The sequence below is a fragment of the Corylus avellana genome, chromosome 4 (genome assembly GCF_965113065.1).
Source record: "Corylus avellana chromosome 4, dhCorAvel1.hap1.2, whole genome shotgun sequence".
Taxonomy (NCBI): Eukaryota; Viridiplantae; Streptophyta; class Magnoliopsida; order Fagales; family Betulaceae; genus Corylus; species Corylus avellana.
In genome coordinates this window covers 31,578,948-31,601,534 of record NC_142493.1, presented here as the reverse complement: position 1 = coordinate 31,601,534, position 22,587 = coordinate 31,578,948, and the positions used below count along the sequence as shown (strand labels likewise).

Sequence of the window (22,587 nt, the reverse complement as noted above, 5' to 3'; positions counted from 1 at the left end):
TATGCCAATTCCCATACATAACGTAAAGCTACCAAGAAGTCATATTATGAGGTAATGTCAAAGCATATGAAAAGTAACCAAACCAAATATTTGTGGAGTTTGTGTGTGTGGAATCCCCACAATTGCGCAAGGTAAATAACCGAAAGTAAACAAGAACTTCAATACCATAGAAAGCCAACCAACAAGCTTTGATGAGGCTCATACGCCTTTATTTTTTTATTGAAAACTCACCAAGATCATACAAAAAAAGAAAAACAAATGAACAACATTATTTCCATCTTCAGACAAACAGATCTCATCGCTTCAAAAATAAAATCAAAAAATTGATATGTATATTTTCTGTACACATTTAACAGACAAATGTGTACACCTCCACCTAGCACTGATGATAAAAGAGAAACATGCGAAGAAATCACAACCTGTGGACCGGCTTTTATCGCCTGATGGAACTGCACTTGTGATCCCTATGGTCGATGATATACATATTTTGTTCTCGGGTCAACAATGAGACCCTTCCCTCCATTCACTTCTAAATCATGCCTGCTAAACGTCAATAAAAAAATCAGAAACAAATATTGAATTTGTTGGATTTGCATACTTTATATTATCGTTGTACACCACAAATGGCATGCAACTTGCAACACATGCAGCAAAAGTGGTAAAGGAAAGGACTGTTAATCCAGCCATCTATCATGAGCCACTGGCTTCGACACCGAGAATATACAAATGAACGCAGAATCCTTGTGTATCATGTGTGCCGTCAGGCAAAGGCAAATTGCCTTGTAGTGCCCATTATTCAAAACTGTGAAACTTTTATTTAGTAATTGAGAACAAAACGAAACTAAATGGTGAGAAAAAAAAAGAAAAGGAACACTCAACTGAAATACAAAGTCGGGGATGGTCAACTGCTCACGGGGAACATATCTGAACAGCTGAAGAAGTCGATCAACATAGGCTACTTTCTTCCACACCTAAAGATTAGCTCTCATTAGAAATTTAAAAAAAAAAAAAAAAAAATTTCCATGTCGATGAACCATAATTTTGTTCAGGTCCCAATATTTGATAAACAGGAAATAAGTTCAGACATACCGTATTGTCTACAAGCAATTGCAGAGCAAATATTGCAGCCTTAAGTCCAAATGTTGGGTGAAGAACATATATTGCCTAAATATAGCAGATCAAGAGATCAGATCAAGATTGCGAATATTGTATTCCTAATTAGAACAAGTAATTCAGTAGTGCATACATGCAGATTGCGCTGGTGCTTCCGACCAAGTATCTGTTGTAATCTTCTCATCCATCCGAAGTCCGGTTGACTGTTTATTGCAAGGCGCATGCATAATGTACCGAGTGAGAAAAACTGGATTACTTCCAGAAGAAGGAACTTCACATGCAAAGCATAAAAACTACGCAAATATCCTGTACCAGTTCCACTAAGACTAAGAACCACATAGAAGAGCTCAACACCCTATTTCTATTGATACAACTAGTTCTATAGTTCTCATGAAATATTGCAACATTCTCTCATCCAATCTTCCAAAAGAGAAGTCCTGGTTTGTCTTCTTTTGTATGTAAATATGTCCATTAGTTCCTCCATGACAGAAAAGGTTACTACTTAAAAGGTTTCAGTAAACATCAACCATCTTAAATGAAGGCACTTACAACAAATAGTGTAAGATGGCAACAAAAATATAGGTCATGCATTTTGCATCTAATACTTTTTGATAGGTGTTTTGCATTTAATACTTACGGCTGTAAGGATGCAGCAGAGTGGAAGTAGACAATAGTATAAGGCTTCTGTATCAAGGGCTCGAACTCCTGAGATTTGAATCAAGATGGTAATCTTAGTCACAAAAGACAATACAAATAAAGAAAAAAGTAAAGATTATAACATTAGTAAAAGGGAGCATCATAAACAGAAGTATTCATTTTCCATCATCAAGGAGCTAAAAATCTGTTATAAGTTATCAAGATATCATTAAAAGCGTACCCAAGTACACAGGTTCCAAGCACTAACTATTTCTGCAGACACAAATTAATGTTATAGTGAAAGCCATAACCTAATTACCTTTACTACATGAAGCACAAATCGCTCCAAATCAAGACATCGCAGCAGGAAATGTGCCCCCACAACAACCATCACAGGACGACCTTCACTGTCTACCCCACCACGGTAACTGAAATAGAAATAAAGCGTTGATGTTAAATGTGAACCGAAGCCATCAATCCTTGAACACATGAATGAAAAATTAAATGTCTCTGAACAAAAAGTACTTCCCTAAGTTATCCATGTGGGAAATTTTAGAAAAACCCTAGGCAGAAAATTGTTGCGCAAAAATGAAAAGTTTAACATTTATGCGTCACATAATTGGGGCTCATCACACACTTAGTTTTAACCTTTATTGTGTGGCCACAACAAAAGCATCTTCCTTATGAAGTTGTAAACAAGGGTTTCTTGAAAGGTCTAGAAAATAACCACTGAAAGAGGAAATATACAATAGGCAAGGGAGAATCTAGGCCCAACGAGTTCACTATATTTGCAGCTGTCAAGGTGGCTAAGAATTCACAAACCCAAAGAGAAGAACTGCCATCAATTATACCAACTTAGTCATCTTAAGCATGAGAATTTAGTATTGACGGAAAAAATAGTAATTCAGAACCACAATCAAGTACTTTATTGATTACTTAGTAAAAACAAATACTATAGTAGGCATCTAAAACAGAAGAAGAAGAAATATGGATGCCTACACAATTTTCATCTCTGCAATTTCCGAAAGATTAAGAGAATTTGCTTTCGCAAGGTATCTAGAATGAAGTGAGTATTCTTCAGCAGCAGATAATGGAGGTGCACCAAGGTCACCAAATCCAAGCAGTTTAGCACAATTCCAACCCCTTTGTGCTTGAGCAGTTTTTTCCCATTGTTCTTTGCGTCTCTGATCTGGATCTTTGATTAAAGACATGAAGGCAGGATCCAGAAATGAACCCAAATGTGATGAATTCCTAAAAGAATAACAATCACCCAGTAAGGTAGTTGAATGTTGAAAACTGAACATCCAGTAATAGGTGCAATTTAGTTCCATCACAAAGAAACGATAAAATGATAAATACAAAAAGAGATATGTCAATGTATTGAGAAGCATAATTTAATAATGCTATTTATCCAAAAATTCAATAGTACACTTCAATCTAATAGTAGTCATTCTAAGGCTATTTTTCCAAAATTCAATCATAATTTAATAATGAAGTGTACCAATCAGAAAGAGATATGTCAATGTAACAGATACATATATATCTACACAGTGACTGTACCAATTCAAGCACATCTATATGATGGTTGCAATTAAACACCAGTCAGTAAAAGGAAGAATACATATTTTATCTGTTACCTATCAAAAAAAAAAAATGAATACATATTTTACAATGGTGATTGATTTTCTGAGATCTGCTAAAGTTCACTGACCTTCGTGCTAAGCCAACATCACTAACAGGAAGATCCACTGGAGCCTGGGGAGGTTTAGGAGCGGTCTTCTTGGGCAAAGGCTTTATTCTGATTTTACGTTCATCTATAATTGTCTCACCATTCTCATCCCCAACATCTGCAGGAAGCTTTGAGATGGCCACCTCCTCCTCGTGTTTATCTCTAGGAAAGTACAGTGGAAGCAACCTACAATGGAAAGATATGAAAAGAGATTATGCCTAAAGCCTATCAAGTCCTAAAACAAGTAGTCACAACAGAAGTAACAGAAAATTGCATAACATAACTGATGAGACATATCAAACAAAACAACACACTTCACATCTACAAGGTAACATATATAAATAGCAACATAGTTATACCTCTTGTATATTTCAGTATCAGTTGATGTGGTAGTACAAAAAACAACAGCTGTTATTTTATCTTTCTGCTTCTCAAGAAGCCGCCGCACAGTTCCTGGAAAGTAAACCAAAGGTGAATTGGACAAGGAACAAACTAAAAATATTCAACCTTCCAAAAAAAAAAAAACATGGACATGATAATTCACAAACATCCACAAGATCCTTAGGTTGTATCCACATTTAAAAACACTATTCTACTTCACATTTCTTTGTCATCCCACAGAATTTCACTGCCCCTATTGTATTTACTACAGCATTTGAAGCTATCAATCCATTGGATTGATTGAGTGCGGCCACTACTACTGGAGCAATCACTGCAGAAAAAAGTAAGAGATCCGTTTTTAGGAATTCATAAGTTAGACTACACCAAAGAGTTTCCATTTTCCTTTCTTTTTTTTCTTTTTTTTTTTTTGTTTCCCCTTATAATTACAGCATTTTAGCTTTTCTGATTGTTTGCATTGATGCCTATCGTTTAAGGATGGATTTGTACACAAACCCCATATGTAACAATATGGAACAGTTCAATTTACATGGGTTTCCCAGACCTACACTAAGGCAATTCGTGAAAACATCACAAGAATCAATTGAAGAACTGTAACAAGGAAAATATCTCACTTATAGCCACATGAGCAGCTGGTTCACGAGGATAGTTTTTAGCCTCTGTGTATATACATCCCATAGCAATGCTGCATTCATAAATGTCATGCAAAGTAAGTTCCAAGTTTACAAAACTACAGGAAAAGCAAGAGATGAGCAAGCTACAAGAAAGAAAATGACGTAGCATCTGCTACTAAACAACCTTTTAAGCCCATTTTCAATGAGAAGTTCAAGGCAAGAACGATAGCAATGACTAAGAGCATTCTCTGCAGCAGTATGGTATTTCACCGCATACTTGGGACCAACGGTATGGATAACCCTCCTGACAAGATTTACAAATAAACACGGATGCATCAGATACGAGGAGAGAAAATGCATCAAAATGAGACATGTAACACTAATCAAAATTACACATGTAACTCAATAATAAATAACTGTGAGACTATAGAGACCAGAGCACAACATGCAGCATGTGCATTATGATAAATCACCAAAAAAACACATGACAGCCACCTCATGAAGAATGAAGACAAAATTGATTGATGAAAGATCCAAATCTAAGAAATCCTCCAAGAATTTTGCTATGACAACCAACATTAGATATTTAATCAAAGCTGGTTTATTTATTCATCAACCAATTCATGTAAATAATTGACAATCACTCGTAATAAAAACAGAATCCTATGCTTCAGCCACTGCGAATTAAAACATAAACAACAGCAATGAATGCTGAGTCATTTCTTTTTTCTCTTTTTATTTTTTTTCAGGGGTTTGCTGTAAGTACTATAATTTCAAGTTAGAAATCATGGCACATCATCCGAGTCTATGATCTCCTAGGCAGTAGGCCCATAGGTGAAGAGCAACATGGTACAGAAATGAATTTCTGATATTGTCTATATTTCTGCTTTCTTCTTTTTCAAAAAGTAATAGATACAAAAAATCACAAACAAGCCCACCTAGCAGGAAGGTCATATGCATTAGTAACTTTTGCCATCCCTGTTCGACATCCACCCTGCCAAGAGACAAAGATATAACAGTTCAGTCAACTGTGGCCATTTCCCAAAATGCCTTGGCAATCAGACAAGCTTTATCTAAGAAAGAAATAACTCGCTTAATTATGCATGGCACTCTATGGTTTCAACAATGTTATGGCCTATCCTGACTATTGAATATCTTTTAAACTTATGTTGTAAAATCCTACGTACAATTTTCCGTGTCAAACTAGCAAGGATCTTGCAAAAAATCCACATCCAGTGGAAATTGGATACGTAATAGTGAAAGCTTTCCACATAAAAAACAAGTGCTTAACAAACAATTGTCGTACCAATGTGGCACATTCTTCTGCAAGACCAGGTCCAGCTGCAGCATGCAGACCAAGGCTGCTGTGTGCTTCATCCAAGTTCTGTTAGCCATCCAATTTTAAATCATATCAGGTATCAAATGCATTGTATCCAAGACCATACTACAAAGTATTAAGTGCTCACCTCATTTGTTGAGTTCACAACAGCATCTACCTCAAGATTCCATGGGTTCCCCCTCCAAAGATATATCTTTGAGTTAATTTCATGATCAACAGGAAACCTTGACACCATTGCATTGCTACCACTCTCCGCCCCCGGAGACGTCAAAGGATCAGGAAAGTATGAATTGGAAAATGAAGGATCTTCAACCTCGAATTCCAAAGAAGACCTATGCTCCGCATCACTCCAACGTGGAACTTGATCCAAGCTAACAATAGAGTCCCCACTATCTGTTGGTACTCCACCCCGGGTTGTGGCCGTAGCCACATTCCGGTACATTTTAACAACTCTCAATCAGAGTCTCACCCCCCCTTATCGTTGGATTTCTCAAACCACTACTATACACCAGTCCTTTCAAAATCACACTTCAACTGCCACAAGAACGAATTCTTGAATGCAAACCCAAATCGATCACAGACTTCCCCTGAATCAACACAATTAAACTAATCACATAGATACAAACACAACAAGCACAATTCAACCAGAACTTGTATCGTATGCTCAAAATAAACTTGATTACAATCAAGTCACCATAACCAGAAGAAGAATTTGTAAAACTATAAACCCAATCTTCATAGATAAACCATTTATAATTTCCCATTACGAAACATAAAAACAAAAACGAACTCAAATTTTGATAATCGTAACCCGCAAAACACAGCACAAGCAAAGAAAGAAGGATCACTCAAATTCTGAATCACTCGGCTCGGCAGCTGAGAAAATGGTAGCAAGAAAACAAACAAACAAAATTTCGAATCTCAAAATCTCAACACACAGCACCAAAACGAAACAAAAATGTCCTTCCAAAAATCTCCCCCTCAATTAAATTCAACACTACATTCGAATTTCGCTTTGTTTCGTATCCCACAGTTTTCGCAGCAACCAAACGGATAAGCAAAATTGAGTTTCGAACCCTAACCTGAAATTTTCCGCGGAAATGAACAATTATACAAAGAAAAATTCTACGAAACCCTAAAATTCGGGTAGAAGAGGTAGAGAGAGAGAGAGCCAGAGAAGAAAAAAAAAAGTACCTGTGATTGAGAGTTTCGGCTCAGAAATATTTTTTCTTTTTTTTTTTGGTTAGGTTAGGAAAGAAGTACAACTATTTTTGGTGGGTCGATGAGCTTGCGAAGACAAACAAGCTTAATTTTGCCAGGAAATTACGAGGAAAAAATGGTATCTTCTATATGTTTTTTGTCTTTTTGTGTAGTTTGACTCGGGATATCATCACAAACCCTCCATCTCTCTCTATGTTCCATCAAAGACCCTTCTTGATCCTTATCATCACCCACTGGAATTCACAATAATATTTCCCAACAGGTATGACGTGTTTTGAGCTGGTGTGCGAGTGTATGGAGCACCATGAACTATACCCGTTTACCATTTCAGGGGCACGGGAGGAAAAGCAATGCCATTTGGACAAAAATTTGCTCTAATCTCACGTAATAAAATGACATGTGTCTATATATTTTTTTAATAATATATATTTTTTATATGTTTTTTTAATAGTTATAGGATACATGTCATCTTATTAGATGGATTTGTATGAATTTACTACAAATCATTTTATAGCAAATTTTTGTCCATGTCACCTTTACGTTCGTTGTATATTCAGATTTGGATTTGACCTTTTTGCCACTTAAAGTGCTGCGCTCGAGATTAGGGTGTATGATATAAGCCCATCAGCTCGTTAACAAACGGCTTGGTTTGGTTCGGTTAAGATAAAAACTCGATTTTGTCTCAATTTGAATAATAAATTAATCGTTCGTAAACATAATAATATATTTAAATATTAAATAAGATATACTCAAATAAATTTAACTCGATTCGAATAACCTTTTATAAACTCGTATAACTTAATTTTTACAATTTTTTTAGTATTATTTTAATTTTGTAATAAGAATATCTTAAGTAAAAATGAATTTTTTTTCATAATATGATAGATATGACTTGTGAGTTTAGTTTTAGAGATTTGTGTGTTTGTATGTATGTATGGATGTGTGTAATGAATTTATATACATAGTATAAAATGTTTTATATAAACTTGAGATTCGATTATTTAAGATTCAAGTTAATTAATTCAATTAACTCAAATGATAAAATGTTAATAATTAATAATTAGGATAGATTTATGAAAAGATAAACAATCATGATATTTATTTTATATAAGAAATGAATAAGTTAATTAAATATGAGTTTGAACAAGTTTGAATTCGTCTGTAAAATAAATGAGCCAAACTTGAACATAATATCTAGCTCGATAATGAACTCGAGCTCAACTCGTGCTAAAAAATAAAATTAAATAAGCCAAAATTAAACATTCAATACTCGACTCAAAGTAGAATACAAAATACTCAATTCAAATCTTAAAAAAAAACACTTGTGATAATGCTCAATCATCCACACTAAAATGTACCAAATTTCCCATGTAGATTATTTTATTCGGTAACAATTCATTATTACAATAGGTTTAAGTCCCTATCGCCAATTACAATTGGGAAAGCATCAAATGTTCATATTCCTCATCTTCCACTCTTGAAAAAGTCTCATAAGATTTATCCCACAACATCCACCATCTCCAACAGCTTTCCTTGCCTCTTCTTTAACCCCTGCAGCTTTCCTCCTCAACAATTCACTCCCCATCATCTCTCTAATTCTGTCTCCAATCTCTTCCCCCTTTACCACAACCTGCTCTGCCCATCCCCAACTCCTCACCCACATCCCAAGCCCACTCATCTCCACCACCTCCGCATTAATCTTCTGATCCCCATGCTGGGGCCACCCTAAAATCGGCACACCATGCCAAGCAGCCTCAACCACCGAGTTCCATCCGCAATGGCTTACAAACCCCCCCACAGCTCTGTGACGCAGTATCTCTCCTTGGTCCACCCAATTCTTCACCACCAATCCCATCCCCTTCATACGCCCCATCAGCTCACGCCCCACTATTTCGTCCAAGCCCTCTTCTTCCTCCTTGTCAACTTTCTTGTCCTTCACCACCCACAAAAATCTACACCCACTTTTGATCAACCCATTCCCTATCTCTCTTGTTTGATCCCTCGACATGGCTGTCCGACTACCAAAGCTAACATACACCACCGACCCATTCGGTTGCTCATCGAGCCACTTCAATTGATCGCCGCACTCTCCTCTCTCAAACTCACATGCCGCGAAAGGTCCGACGGCAAATAAAGATGGAAACCCCTCAATTACTTTTCCGCCATTAAGAGCCTCTAGTGACTCTGCTTCAAGCCCTTCAAACGAATTGATTACAATCCCATTTAATTTTGGAACTTTAGGACTGTCTTCCTTGAATATGTTAGCAAAGAGATTATCTGAGATAAGAAGCAGGGGAGGGATTGAGGATCTGGGTATTGGCGTAAGGCCTGGAATTTGAGCAGAATCGTCGGTAGCATTGGATGCAAAGGTGGGGAAGTATGAAAAGAAAGATAACATCCTGGCTGATGATGTGAAGAGGATGTAGCTAGGGATATGCAAGGCTTCAGTAATTGGAATGACGGAGGAAATCAAAGTCACATCAAAGACGAGAGCATGGAGAGGTGGAGAAAGTGAGGCGAGGAGAGGAGAAAGCGGGTGAGCCGAGCGACGCATTTCTTCAAATCCGAGAAAGAAGGGGTCGGTAGATTTGGGTGAGGAAAGGTCCAAAGGGAGGAGGTGGAATTGCACCTCGGAGACTTGAGGGAAAGCAGAGAGGAAGCGGGAGACGAAGTGAGACTCGGCGAGTGAGACGGTGGGGTGGGTGGTGACGAGGGTGACATGGCAGTGGTGCTGCACGAGCAGTGCAGCAAGTCTAAGGAAGGGTGTGAGATGGCCCATGCCAGCGCTAGGGAGGAGAGCTACATGAAGATGAAGGGCTTCCGAACTCGACATGCTTGGTGTTGTTGAATCCTGGAGCCTGGGTCTTCGTTCTGGTATTCTTTTACGTTTTCATTTTTTTCTCCATCCAAATCCGATATTTGTTAACTATATAAGCCAAAATCTAAGGGTGAAAAGCGCACGGTTATTAGGTTAATAACCGCACTAACTTAACCGCTAATTGCCTTTTAAGGCGGTAAACAAAAATTGTTAACCGCTAACCATAAGTGGTTAGCAGTTTTAAGTTTTTTTCAAAATCACTAACCCCATATATATATATATATATATATAAATGATTTCATTTTTTCGTTTAAAATTTTAAATATATATAAAAATGTATAAGAATCTAGAAACGATGTTGTATATAGTATGATATTATTATATTACCATATAAAGTTATAAACGACATCGTTTTGGTTTAAAAAAAAATTAAATTAAATTTTTAACTGCTAGGTGCAGAGACGGAGCCAAAAAAAAATTTGGGAGGAGCCAACCAATTTTTTTTTTCTCTTTGTGAGTTCTTTATAATTTTTTTTTTATTAAAAAAATATATTTTGCTTTTTTTTTTTTTTAATGAACTAAAGACTACCCAAAACTATAATTATCGAATAAAAATTAAAAAATATTGCAGATTACAATTAAGTAACTATACTTATTAAATAATAACTAAATAACTATAATTCTCACCTTCCCTACTTGCATTGGTGCACCCATTCCCACACTTAAATTTTCACAACTTTGAAAAAATAAACAATAAAAAGTCACTACTTCACTCTTGTCTCTTGCCACGTGTGTGTACCCATTTACTCTCATTTTTCCAAACCACAAAACAAGTGAATAGCGGTCTCTTTTCTATGATTCTATAAATTTTGAAATGGAGGTTTTGCATGGTAAAGGACGTAAGGGCAAAAAATAATAATAATAATAATAATAATAATTAATGGGTATAGCCCAAAAAATTTAAGAATAGAGCCAAAAATTTTAAAAATATGGCCTAATTTTTTTTGTAAGGGCCAAATAAATAAAATTAAAATTTTACTTTTTTTTTTTTCTTATAAAATTTTTTTCCTTATTTTTGGAGAGGGTTCATGGCCTATGCAGGTCTCCCCTCCCTCTGTCACTGGCTATACAATTAATAAATTTTACTAATCCATTAGACAAATACAATTAACAGTTTTAATCAATAACCGTATTCGTAGTAAAAATCGAGTCAGCAAGAAATGAGACATTTCTTGTCTGTACAGGAAAAGAAGACCGACGTGTCCTCTTTATGTGCATGTGGAAAGAACGTGATACTAGTGAGTAGGTGCGGCAATTAACGTGTGTGGGGATGAAGTTTGGTTATGCGTCAGCAAGGGGGACCTAGCCTATATCATCGTGTAGGTGTAAAGGTGTGTCACGTTTGGAATAGGTTTTTTATTTTATTTGAAATAAAAAGGAGTCAATTAGGCCAAAAAAAAAAAAGAAAAAAAAGGACAGAACTGTTCTAATTTTAATAAAAAGGAAAATTTTATTTTTATTTTAATACTTTTTTTTTTTTTTTTTGCCTCTCCATTTCCAATTCTATTCTATCATGTGTAGAAAGAAAATAAAAAATTAATGATGGTGTAATTTATATTTTTATCATTTCAAAAGTAACATGAATTTTTAAATTATTATTGGATCAAAAGTTCAATAATAATTATCTTTTAAAAATATAAGATGAATAAAAATTCTACTTATAACCTTACTCATTGATGATTTTTGGAACATAAAAGATAAACACAGTTGGGGTAGTGAGTTTGTGTGGTGCAAAATTGCGTGAGTGTTTTCTTTTTTAGGGCACATTTGGTATGCGGATTAAAATTTTAAATGAAATAATTACTTCTTTCTATCATTTAATTGGTTGCTTTATTATTTCTGGAAATAGTTATTTAGCAGGAATAACCATTTCTCAAACAGGAGGGATTATGTATTCATTTCTTGATGGAATACCACACCCATTATTATTTACACAAAAGCCCTCCAAATATGTCTCTGTTCCCTCTTTCCATATTTCTGAAACCCTAGTTTTATTTAAACATAATAAGGCAGGTTTAGGCCACCATTGTTGATTGTTATTCATATTTTATCAAAAAAGAAACACTATAGAGAGAGTTTTCTATACTTTCCTATAATCTTAAAGTCTTTCTTCAGACTTCATTATAGAAGAGTTGTTGATCCCACACGATCTGCTGCATCAGAAAGAGCATGTTCAGCCACATAGGTTATAGTTATTATTGTCATTCAACCAGCCTAATTAAGAGGCAACTAAATATAGCAATAGATTAGCTAATCAAACACCCAGTCGCCCATATTACATAAAAGACAACAATTGAAAGAAAAAAAAGGATGCATATGCCATCCTGTTGTAAGAAACTGTTCTGAAATGTGATTTTACATGGTAAGATTTACCCATTGCTGCTAAGTGCTAACCCAAGAAACCATTACCTACAGGCTACAGCTGCTTCATTCTTTCACTCCAACCTTCTGCTTCAACATCAAAATGAACTTCTCTCTGTCCATAGGTGACATTCCCTCTGCTGAACAATCTCCCACACCCCATTCTGCCCCACGTAAGCAGTACTTGTCCTGTGTTTCTTGACGGTTCCTGAAAATTTCCAAAATGTGGCATCATTTACAATATAACATCACAAATCTAGTCAAGCAGACTTCAAACTCACAAGCCACAAGTAATCAACATCTTCTTATGTTACTTTCCCAATTTTCCTTTTTCCTATTTTACTACTTTCCTTGATTTGACCATGAAAATTATCATTGCATTTTAGACGGGTTAATGGCATCATCACAATATAACATCTCAAATCTAGACAAGGGGACATCTAAAAAGCTATTTCTAAGCAACACAAACACTGGATATGAAAAAAACCAATTCACTTATAGAGCCCAATTGAAGCTGTTTGATAATTAACACATAACCAAAAAAATTACTTTTCTTTGTTCGACTTGGATTTCTCTAAGTATTCTTTGAGCAGGGGAGATGATTTGAATCTTGAATCATTTTCCGCGTACTTCTTCTGGTTTTCTTCTGGAAAAGAAGAACAGTATGATGTCATTTGACACATCAACCATGGATTCAATGCTGATATTATAATAGAGAGTATCGAGTATCAAACCGTTGAAGCGATTGAGAAAGTCAATTTCAGGCAACTTAGGACCAGGTACTGATTCTATTCCAGGGGATCCTGACAGAAATCCAGCTTTGGCTGCAAACCCAAAAGAACGAGTAATCAGTTCTACTATGGACCTGGATTTTGTCACTCACATTTTGCGGAAAAGATTCAATAGGCAAATCCCCACCAATAGGCAAATGACAATAAGAGATATGAAATAGATGAATATAGGAAACTTGGGTTCTTTGTTTTTGTACAGGAGATATTAGAAAGAGAAATGAAATCGAGTTAATTATTGGGCTTTCCGGATACCTGGATTTGACGAGAGAAGAACAATAACTGAAGCAGCCAGAGGGAGAGACCTGTGAAGAACTCGGCGGCGTGGTAACGAAGATGAGGAAGAAGAAGAAGAAGAACCAGAACCGCACCCAATTTGGATCTTCTTTGGACGGTAAGTGGGTTTCTCACAGACGGTGAAGTTGGCGGAAGAAAATTGAGAGAGAGAGTGGGAGAGAGGAGAGAGTGAAGAGGAAACCATAGTTGTTTCTCCCTCACTGTCCGGCTTTGAGGGAGATGATAGGGAGGGAAAAACAAACGGTGGATAACAATCGCTGAGATACACTAAGAATGCTCTCGTGGCATACTTTTATTGGTTACATGTTTTTTCTTATGAATTATAATTGACCTATCAAACTTGTTAGAACATTCACAGCTGAAGAATCAAATGTTTCTCACTTATTTATAAGTTAAATGTAGCAGCATTTTTTAAGGTAAGTATTTTTTTTTTTTTCTCACTTGTTTTCTCTTTTTTCCAAATTTTTTTTTCTACTTTTTCTCTCACATGTTCTCTTTTTCCAAAACTTTTCCTATTTTTTCTATCTTAATTGGATGTATAAGACCTTTAAAAATTTATTAGCTGAACTAGATAAAATGCGTTTCGAAAAGCCATTTTATATAAAAATTTGGCTCCTCTATTAAAAATGCTCTTACAAAACATAAAACTTTTTTACAAGACACGTTTTTTCTTGCCTTTTTTCTATGCCTACAGTGTCCAGTAAGGACGGTACTCGGCATAAAAAAAGATTGGTGGACACCAAAACGGGATCTACAACCATATCTAGGGTTCTCTAAAGCCTAAAGGTAAAAATAAAGAACCAACTTTTGAAGTCAAGTGAGTGAAGTAGAGGGAAGTCAACGATTTAACAAGGTGTGGACCAAAAAGAGACAACGGATGTGGCGGCAAGTAATACACATGTGTGTCAGGGTGGCGCGTGTTGAGCCGGTGGTATTGGAGGAGAGGCGCATGGGCGTAGCAGAGGAGCATGAAGAAATTCATAAAATTATGAATATTAAATGCGAAATAATAAAATAAACACAAAAAAATTTATGTGGTTCAATCAACAACATACATTGCTACATTATGTTGTTATTCCTTACTAAGAAAAGACTAATCCTAGCATTACTGGAGGGAGGGGGAAAGACGAAGCTCTCCCACGATCGCCAAAAGCGTCCTTTATTAATAGAGACAATCAGACCAACCATTTGGGGTATCATCAAATGCTCCCTTGCTCGTCTTCCACTCTTGAAAAAGTCGCATAAGATTTATCCCACAACTTCCACCAACTCCAACAGCTTTCCTAGCCTCTTCTTTAACCCCTGCAGCTTTCCTCCTCAACAATTCACTCCCCATCATCTCTCTAATTCTGTCTCCAATCTCTTCCCCCTTTACTACAATCTGCTCTGCCCATCCGATCCCCAACTCCTCACCCACATTCCAAGCCCACTCATCTCCACCACCTCCGCATTAATCTTCTGATCCCCATGGTTGGGCCACCCTAAAATGGGCACGCCGTGCCAAGCAGCCTCAGCCACCGAGTTCCATCCACAATGGCTCACAAAACCTCCTACAGCTTTGTGGCCCAGTACCTCTCCTTGGTCCACCCAATTCTTCACCACCAATCCCACCCCCTTCATACGCCCCATCAGCTCACGCCCCACTACCTCGTCCAAGCCCTCTTCTTCCTCCTTGTCAACTTTCTTGTCCTTCACCACCCACAAAAATCTACACCCACTTTTGATCAACCCATTCCCTATCTCCCTTGTTTGATCCCTTGACATGGCTGTCCGACTACCAAAGCTAACATATACAACCGACCCATTCGGTTGCTCATCGAGCCACTTCAGTTGATCGCCGCACTCTCCTCTCTCAAACTCACATGCCGCTAAAGGTCCGACCGCGAACAAAGATGGCAACCACTCAATTACTTTTCCGCCATTAAGAGCTTCTAGTGACTCTGCTTCAAGCCCATCAAACGAATTTATTACAATCCCATTTAATTTTGGAACTTTAGGACTGTCTTCCTTGAATATGTTAGCAAAGAGATTATCTGAGATAAGAAGCAGGGGAGGGATTGAGGATCTGGGTATTGGCGTAAGGCCTGGAATTTGAGCAGAATCGTCAGTAGCATTGGATGCAAAGGTGGGGAAGTATGAAAAGAAAGATAACATCCTGGCTGATGATGTGAAGAGGATGTAGCTAGGGATATGTAAGGCTTCAGTAATTGGAATGACGGAGGAAATCAAAGTCACATCAAAGACGAGGGCATGGAGAGGTGGAGAAAGTGAGGCGAGGAGGGGAGAAAGCGAGTGAGCCGAGCAACGCATTGCTTCAAATCCGAGAAAGAAGGGGTCAGTAGATTTGGGTGAGGAAAGGTCCAAAGGGAGGAGGTGGAATTGCGCCTCGGAGACTTGAGGGAAAGCAGAGAGGAAGCGGGAGACGAAGTGAGACTCGGCGAGTGAGACGGTGGGGTGGGCGGTAATGAGGGTGACACGGCAGTGGTGATGGATGAGCCGTGCGGCAAATCTAAGGAAGGGTATCAAATGGCCCATGCCAGCACTGGGGAAAAGAGCTACGTGAGGAGGATGAGGGTGCAGGGCATCAGAAATCGACATTGTTAGAGGAGCCTGAGTAGGTGTTGGCAACGGTGAAAGCTTTAGATGCGAGAAGTCAGAATGGGACAAGAACGACGAGTTTGTCACATCTGTTCGCACAGGCCTTTAAATAGTTGATCGACACTACTTGGTAAAGTTCCTAAAATACATGGTAGCTGCACCTGCCTCAATATTGCCGGTTTCGGCTACACATGGTACCTGCACCTATCTCAATTTTGTATTAAATTTATAATGAATTCGTGAATTATGTTAAAAATTACATGTTATTATATCATGTATTAAACTCTTATCGTGTTGAAACATGAATATTAAACTGTATAAATCAACCATAAACCAACCAATTTAATTATATGAATCAAATTATTCAACCCTAATTATTTAATTTCATGTTAGGTTAGTATGAAATTTGTGGATCGTGTCAAAAATTATTAGCCCTATTATTAAGGGAGAAAGTACCATTTGAGCTCTCGGAATCAACCACTTTAACCACATAACAATTATCTTTTAAATTAAATCAAGCTTCGATAAATTTTTTTTTTTTTTTTGAATCTCCATATGGCACAAATTCCACAAGTTTGATTAAATTCAACGCATGCTCTGCTATCACCAATTACAAGTAATTTCCACCTGAATATAGCTATCAGCATAGTCTCTGTTATGATTAAATCAAGAAAATTCCTACTTCCTTTCATTGTTCGTAACTTCGTATTCAATCTCAACGACGGTTTAAATGTAAGCTGTACGGTGAATTTTCGTGCTTTTTGCACAACTTATGTCGAATTTATTCACAAAGCACACTTCATCCACTTAACTTGGAATTCCCTCTCCTAATATGCTATTCAGGAAGAAATTCATCCTTCTAGCATGGCCTTAGCAGCATCAACTAGCAATGGTCTAAAATCATCTGAAGCTCGACCAAGCACAGTGTATCCTTCCTTGTCTTCCACATCTACATCTGCTCCATGCCTTACTAAAAGGAGAGCTATCTGCCAACCAAACACAGATCAACAGATCATTTAAAAAAGTAATAATTGCATTCGACCTCGTATCTGATAGACAAGAACCAACTTTGTACCATGTTTAGCATTTCTCTTCAAAATTCATCTTGACTATAGTAATAAATTTTGGAAACCAGGGAAAAAACAGACTATTTAGTACTTGAAACGGAAATCATCTAGAAGAACCTTAAGTAAATCAACAAGTTTATCTTGCATATGACGTCCAATATACACCCCCAAACAAAACATTATAATTACATAATTATGAATAGTTTATCGTTGTCTCTTTAAAAGGTCATTGATAATATGGATATTCCACAACTCTCTTCTATTCCTCAATTTCTTAGTACACTGGGGATTCATGTCTAATAATAAAGAAAACAGAGATTTAACACCTCATGCAAAATGCCTCCTGTTTCAATAGGCTTCCAGCAATATAGAACCGACTCAATATACATTGCAATTCGTATGGTGAAATTTATTACTGTTTTTCATTCTAACGAGATAAATTTTGAAACAATCTTGGTAAAGCTTGTGAAGAAGCTCAAGCTCAGGGCAAGCTTTGTTAGAGAGAGAGAACAGCTTGGTTCAAGCTCAATCTCAGAAGAAGAAGAAAAAATAAAAAATGTCTGCGACATATATTTTGATCTTCAATCTTCGTAATAATAATAATAATAATAACAACAACAACAATAAATGAAAACTATCTTTATCCAGGAAGTTTTTGTTCAATACAGACCCATACGTGATTGATAAAATAAACAACCAACCATGCACTTGCTAAAATTAATCATTTTCCCCACCATCTTTCTTTCCCTTATGTATTTTGCTGGGAAAATCAAGAAAGCTGTATCATAACTATATTAGTAAAAAAACACATATTTCTTTCCATTTAGATTTTTGCTAGGAAAATCAAGAAATTTGTATCTTAACTATACTATTAAAATGATGAGGCCCCAGGCACAGGATAGGTAAAGTAGGCAGTAGGCTCAACAAAGGATTGGAAGAAATGGTAGGTCTAGAACACAATAGACATGAAATTAATAATGGAATAAATTTTACTGAAAATAATTTTCAAGTGAATATTAGAAAGAGGTGTTCTCTAGGAACTCTGACCAAGCATACCTCTTTGTTATGGCAAATAACTGCATTCATAAGACAAGTCTGACCAGCTTTATCAACAGCATCAACCTCTGCTCCTTCCTCAATTAAAAATTCACACAATTCTGAGTTGCCCGTGCTAGCTGCCCGATGCAATGGGGTGCAACCAACCTGGAGACGCTGAATGTCATATGACTGGTGTTGAAAGAGAAAATGCACAAGCATTCAAAAATGAACATTTTTTTACACGTAATGTGCACATGAAGATGGCAATATATGGAAAATAGAGTTATGCCAGATTAAGTAAAAATTCTCTATTGTGAAGTTACATGCCTTGTCCTTCAGATTAATCTTTGCCCCTTGCGAGATTAGAATTTCAGCAATCTTCAGCCACCCCTTACTGGCGGCATAGTGAAGAGCAGTGCGACCACCGCTATTTTTCAAATTGACATCAGCTCCTGTTAAGTGCAAAAAACATAGCATTTGAGATTACATACGTCGCAGTTTTCCACAACATAGGCATGAAGGTTTAAAAACATGCTGGGGGCTTTGGGGGGGGGGGGGGGGGAGGTGGGTGGTGTTAAACAGGAAAAGGAATTGACAACTAAAATGTTGGCTGTTATATTATCTTGCTGCTGCTACCATGAATTTGGGTGTGAGTGTAGGATATATGCTCCCATAAGCTGCTAGCATAAACAGCTTAGCTCCTAATCTGCTCCCATTAATTGATAAATCCATCATAAATAACAGTGTCTCCCTATGAGGCAATAGCACATATGCTTGCTTAAGATTTATGGTATGCAGCTTGATGGCAGAATTACAGAATCAGACCTCTCATCCGCGAAGTTGGGGTGGGATATATGTGCAAATATGTATGCATGTCATTTTTGCAGACAAACCAAACTAAAAATGTTTGATCAATCAGACGTGTGGATTGATGGGTGGAACAGTAACCATTAGCCTGTAATAAAGCCTAAACTGCCCCAAATATCTCTTCCTCCGATCAGACGCTATGTTGGTTCAGAAGCTTACCAAGTTAAGGCCTAAACTCAAAGAAGAATTTGGAAAAAGAACAGTATATTATGCCAGTGCCAAAATATGATGTAATAACCCACATAATAAAGATAACTTTTCAAAGCGAAAGAAAGATTTGGAAGTGAACAAAAAGAAAAAAAAGAACAGAAGACAAAAAAAAACTTATGATTGGGTTTGATGTGGACAAAAATAGGCCCAGTGCCTAAAGATAAAGGCCCAATCGACATAGAGGCCCACTCGCACAAAAACTAAAAAAGTCATCACGGAGCCTAAGTTAAAACACCCCATCTTCTCCAAAGGAAAGGTTTGTCTCTCACAACCCAATTTTTCTCTATTGAGTCCCTCTCTTTGAGAACTCGTCACTAACTTAACTATCGGAGGCCCCCCGTTGGCCCCATGCTAGCGCCACTCTGGTGGTTCTCCCCTTGTTTTGCAGGTATCAGCTGTCCAGTCCGGCTATGCGAAATTATGCATCATCAAGGTTGAAATTCAAATTCAATTAAATTCATTGTGATGAATGAATTACAATTTGAATTCATAACTCAAATTTGTTGATAAATTAATTTGAATTGGTTTTGCAGTTCAATCCATTTTATTTGGAATAGGCATAAATAGGAATTCATTTGTTGTGTTTAAATACAATAGAGATATTTCTGGGATTTGGTAAAAGGTGTCTTAGGTAAATTGAAATGAATCTAAAATGAGGCAAATCTGATGTGATTTAGTCCTTTGTTGGCCAAATCACACGAATCCTAATTCAATTCATTTTGGTCAAATCATGGGTTTCCAACTGTACCTACAAGCGACTAGCTTGGAGTTCTTTTTGTAACCAAGTAAACAATTCCAAGATTGACACGAGGAATAATAATTCAAAAAACAAATCAAGCAGAAAGTATGAACTCCTACCTCTGCTTAATAAAATTTCTACTATTTCTGAATTCCCAATGCTAGCTGCCGAATGAAGAGGCACCCACCCTTCTTCATCTGCACTGTTTATCACACTTTTTGATTCGTCAATTGCCGACAATACCTTTAACACCTGATCCCATCAAGTTTCATAACAGTTAAAATTCATGGATTAAAAAAATTCCAAGAACAAAGCACCAAAAGTAAAGCGGTAACAATATTTCTACGGAGGTTAACAACTCCTGGTGCTTCCCAAATCAATACAGTTATTGAAGTACCACAACAACGTAATACCAGTATCTCAACACAGCATATAGATTCACTGGTCTAATCTCGGAGGTTAACAACTCCTGGTGCTTCCCAGATCAATACAGATATTGAAGTACCACAACAACGTAATACCAATATCTCAACATAGCATATAGATTCACTGGTCTAAACTCGCAAAATGCGAACCATGAGGAACTACAATGCTCCTCAATGCAGAAAAGAAATTGATGATATCCAAACATCAAGTCTCCTATTTACCATTTCCTGGGAAATAGGACTATTTGGTCCAATTTAAATCAGATATTCCTTTCTCGGAAATCAATAGCAAAGGAAAGCAACAAACCAAACAAAATTTGCTTTGTCCCTTTCCTTCTTTTTTCCCAGCAACCAATCAGAGGCAGAAGCGCACACTTCGGGAAGGCAGACCAATTTACAGTTTGGATTTCAGATTTTAAATCATTCATTTGACATTGGTGTAAGTTTGATTCATATCATGCAATACTGACTAATTTCTGTAAAAAAAATGTAAAGTGACACCAGCATAAGGACCGACCTCGGATTGAGAAGAAGATGCGGCCACGTGGAGGAGGGACCGGCTGTCCTCGTTCCTCAGAGAGAGAGCTCTGGAGAGCAGCTCCTGAGAGAGAGATTTGAAAGTCGAGGCGTCTCCGGATTCCGCGGCTCTGAAGAGGTCATCGTCTTTGATCTGAAGTTCTTCTTTCCGGGTATCGATCTCCATGTCCATGGCGCTCGATGTGCTGACGGGTCGCTGGGGTTAAGGTTTTAGAGAACCTTTTGTGCGAGGAAAAAGAAAATGATCATGCGTTTTGGATTTACAGCGGATCCGGATCCCCTCATAGGGAGAATGCTCTTATATTTCCATCATATCGGTCCATTTTCATCCGATAGTCCACGTCACGTGTCTCACTCAAATATATAATAAAATATTAATTAACGTAAAAAAAAAAAATTAAAAAATTAAAAATTAAAATCAAATTTATAAAAAGCTGGGGTGGCCGCCTCATAGAGGGTGGCCGGCCACTTAGCTTTTTATTTTATTTTATTTTTTTATTATTTTTTTAAAAATAATTAATTAATATTTTATTAATAAAGTGAGACACATGACGTGATGTGGGCTGTTAGATGAAAATAAATGGTCAGGATAAACAATATGAGAGCTTCATATTCCCCCTCTAATATGAGGGGATCTGGATCCATTTTCATCCTTCAATTCGAGTTGACAAATAAAACGTCGAAGTATAGAGCAATTCGTTTGCAGTTTCTCACTCTATTAGAATGTTTAAATAAAATCTGGTCCGCTTTCGTCCTAACTTAGGTACAAGATTCTCTTAATTTCCGTATTTTTAGTTTGAAGAGCCCCAACATTCTGGACCATCTGTAAAAGGGCCATTTTGTAGCATTCATTCTCCATCTAACACATCATCATTTAAAAGTTCAAAAAATCAAAGTGAGAATAAAAATGGCAAATCAAAGTGAAAAAAAAAAAAAAAAAAAAAAAGGATCAAAAATACCCCTGCCGCCAGACTCCCACCTGAAAATTGGTCGTGACCCACTTGAAAACTCGTTTCTAATGCCTTAAAACTCGTTTTTTTATTCAAAACTAAAACGTAGATGTGAAAAGTTAACTCTTTAATAATTTTATCACCATAAAGGCAGGAAACCGGTGCAGGAGAGTGGTGACCCACGGCGTGGGTGGCCAGACTCACGTCGTGGGTCTGGCGAAAAAAAACTAAAAGAGTTAAACTTAAATCAGGATGAGCCTCAAAACCCCATGTTAGAGCCCCCAATCAACAATTGACACCTAAGCAAAAATATAAAAAGTGCACCAAAATAATCTAAGACCAAATACACTAAATTTGCTTTGAGAAAGAAAAAAACAAAAAAGCTGAAAGAACTGGTGAAGGGAGCCCTTCGTGAACCTGGCCAGACCCATGGCATGGGTCTTGTCGATTGGGGGTTGTAACATGGAGTTTTAAGGCTCATCCTGATTTAAGTTTAACTCTTTTAGTTTTTACTGTCAATATTTTATTTACTTGTATTTAAGATGTATACGATGTCATTTCAAATTTTAAATAATTAAATAATAATATGTATGATTTATTTGTTAAAATTTTGTTTGGTTGCATTTAACAAAATATATATATATAATGAAGTGTCGGTTAAAATTTTAAATGGCATTATGACAACATATAAACTTTTAAATCTCTAAAATCTAATTCAAAGTTTAAACCAAATCACGTCTCCATGATTCCATCTATAGCTTATAATATAATTTTATTACAT

At 36.8% G+C, this 22,587-nt stretch overlaps 4 protein-coding genes and 1 pseudogene across 8 annotated transcripts; all 5 read right to left on the bottom strand.

The window, feature by feature from the left end:
* Positions 1–167: 167 nt before the first annotated feature.
* On the bottom strand, positions 168–7,072 carry LOC132177616 (appr-1-p processing enzyme family protein). Of its 5 annotated transcripts, none has more exons than XM_059590007.2 (15): positions 7,025–7,072; positions 5,958–6,417; positions 5,798–5,875; positions 5,430–5,485; positions 4,676–4,795; positions 4,492–4,562; positions 3,838–3,931; positions 3,461–3,664; positions 2,749–3,000; positions 2,069–2,177; positions 1,751–1,818; positions 1,247–1,316; positions 1,090–1,164; positions 880–971; positions 168–543 (listed from the first exon to the last, which is right to left on the bottom strand). In XM_059590007.2, exons 2-15 carry the CDS (start codon positions 6,270–6,272, stop codon positions 465–467), a joined length of 1,683 nt encoding a protein of 560 aa, XP_059445990.2. In that variant the 5' UTR covers positions 6,273–6,417; positions 7,025–7,072; the 3' UTR covers positions 168–464. The 5 variants fall into 5 exon arrangements, with proteins under 5 accessions (XP_059445990.2, XP_059445992.2, XP_059445993.2 ...); XM_059590009.2 differs by having other exon boundaries at positions 168–540; XM_059590010.2 differs by having other exon boundaries at positions 880–962.
* Positions 7,073–8,498: 1,426 nt separating this feature from the next.
* LOC132179797 (UDP-glycosyltransferase 708G1-like) lies at positions 8,499–9,914 on the bottom strand. Its single transcript, XM_059592576.2, has one exon. The coding sequence runs from the start codon at positions 9,882–9,884 to the stop codon at positions 8,499–8,501; it is 1,386 nt and encodes a 461-aa protein (XP_059448559.2). The 5' UTR covers positions 9,885–9,914.
* A 2,233-nt stretch (positions 9,915–12,147) lies between these two features.
* Positions 12,148–13,624, bottom strand: LOC132179342 (uncharacterized). The gene is made up of 4 exons (XM_059592047.2): positions 13,334–13,624; positions 13,025–13,114; positions 12,840–12,936; positions 12,148–12,498 (listed from the first exon to the last, which is right to left on the bottom strand). The coding sequence occupies exons 1-4, from the start codon at positions 13,557–13,559 to the stop codon at positions 12,357–12,359; spliced, it is 555 nt and encodes a 184-aa protein (XP_059448030.2). The 5' UTR covers positions 13,560–13,624; the 3' UTR covers positions 12,148–12,356.
* A 791-nt stretch (positions 13,625–14,415) lies between these two features.
* LOC132179484 (UDP-glycosyltransferase 708G1 pseudogene) lies at positions 14,416–16,209 on the bottom strand (annotated as a pseudogene).
* A 394-nt stretch (positions 16,210–16,603) lies between these two features.
* Positions 16,604–21,130, bottom strand: LOC132178808 (Ankyrin repeat family protein). Its single transcript, XM_059591366.2, has 5 exons — positions 20,837–21,130; positions 20,014–20,146; positions 18,406–18,530; positions 18,097–18,243; positions 16,604–16,959 (listed from the first exon to the last, which is right to left on the bottom strand). The coding sequence occupies exons 1-5, from the start codon at positions 21,026–21,028 to the stop codon at positions 16,825–16,827; spliced, it is 732 nt and encodes a 243-aa protein (XP_059447349.2). The 5' UTR covers positions 21,029–21,130; the 3' UTR covers positions 16,604–16,824.
* Between the last annotated feature and the right edge of the window lie 1,457 nt (positions 21,131–22,587).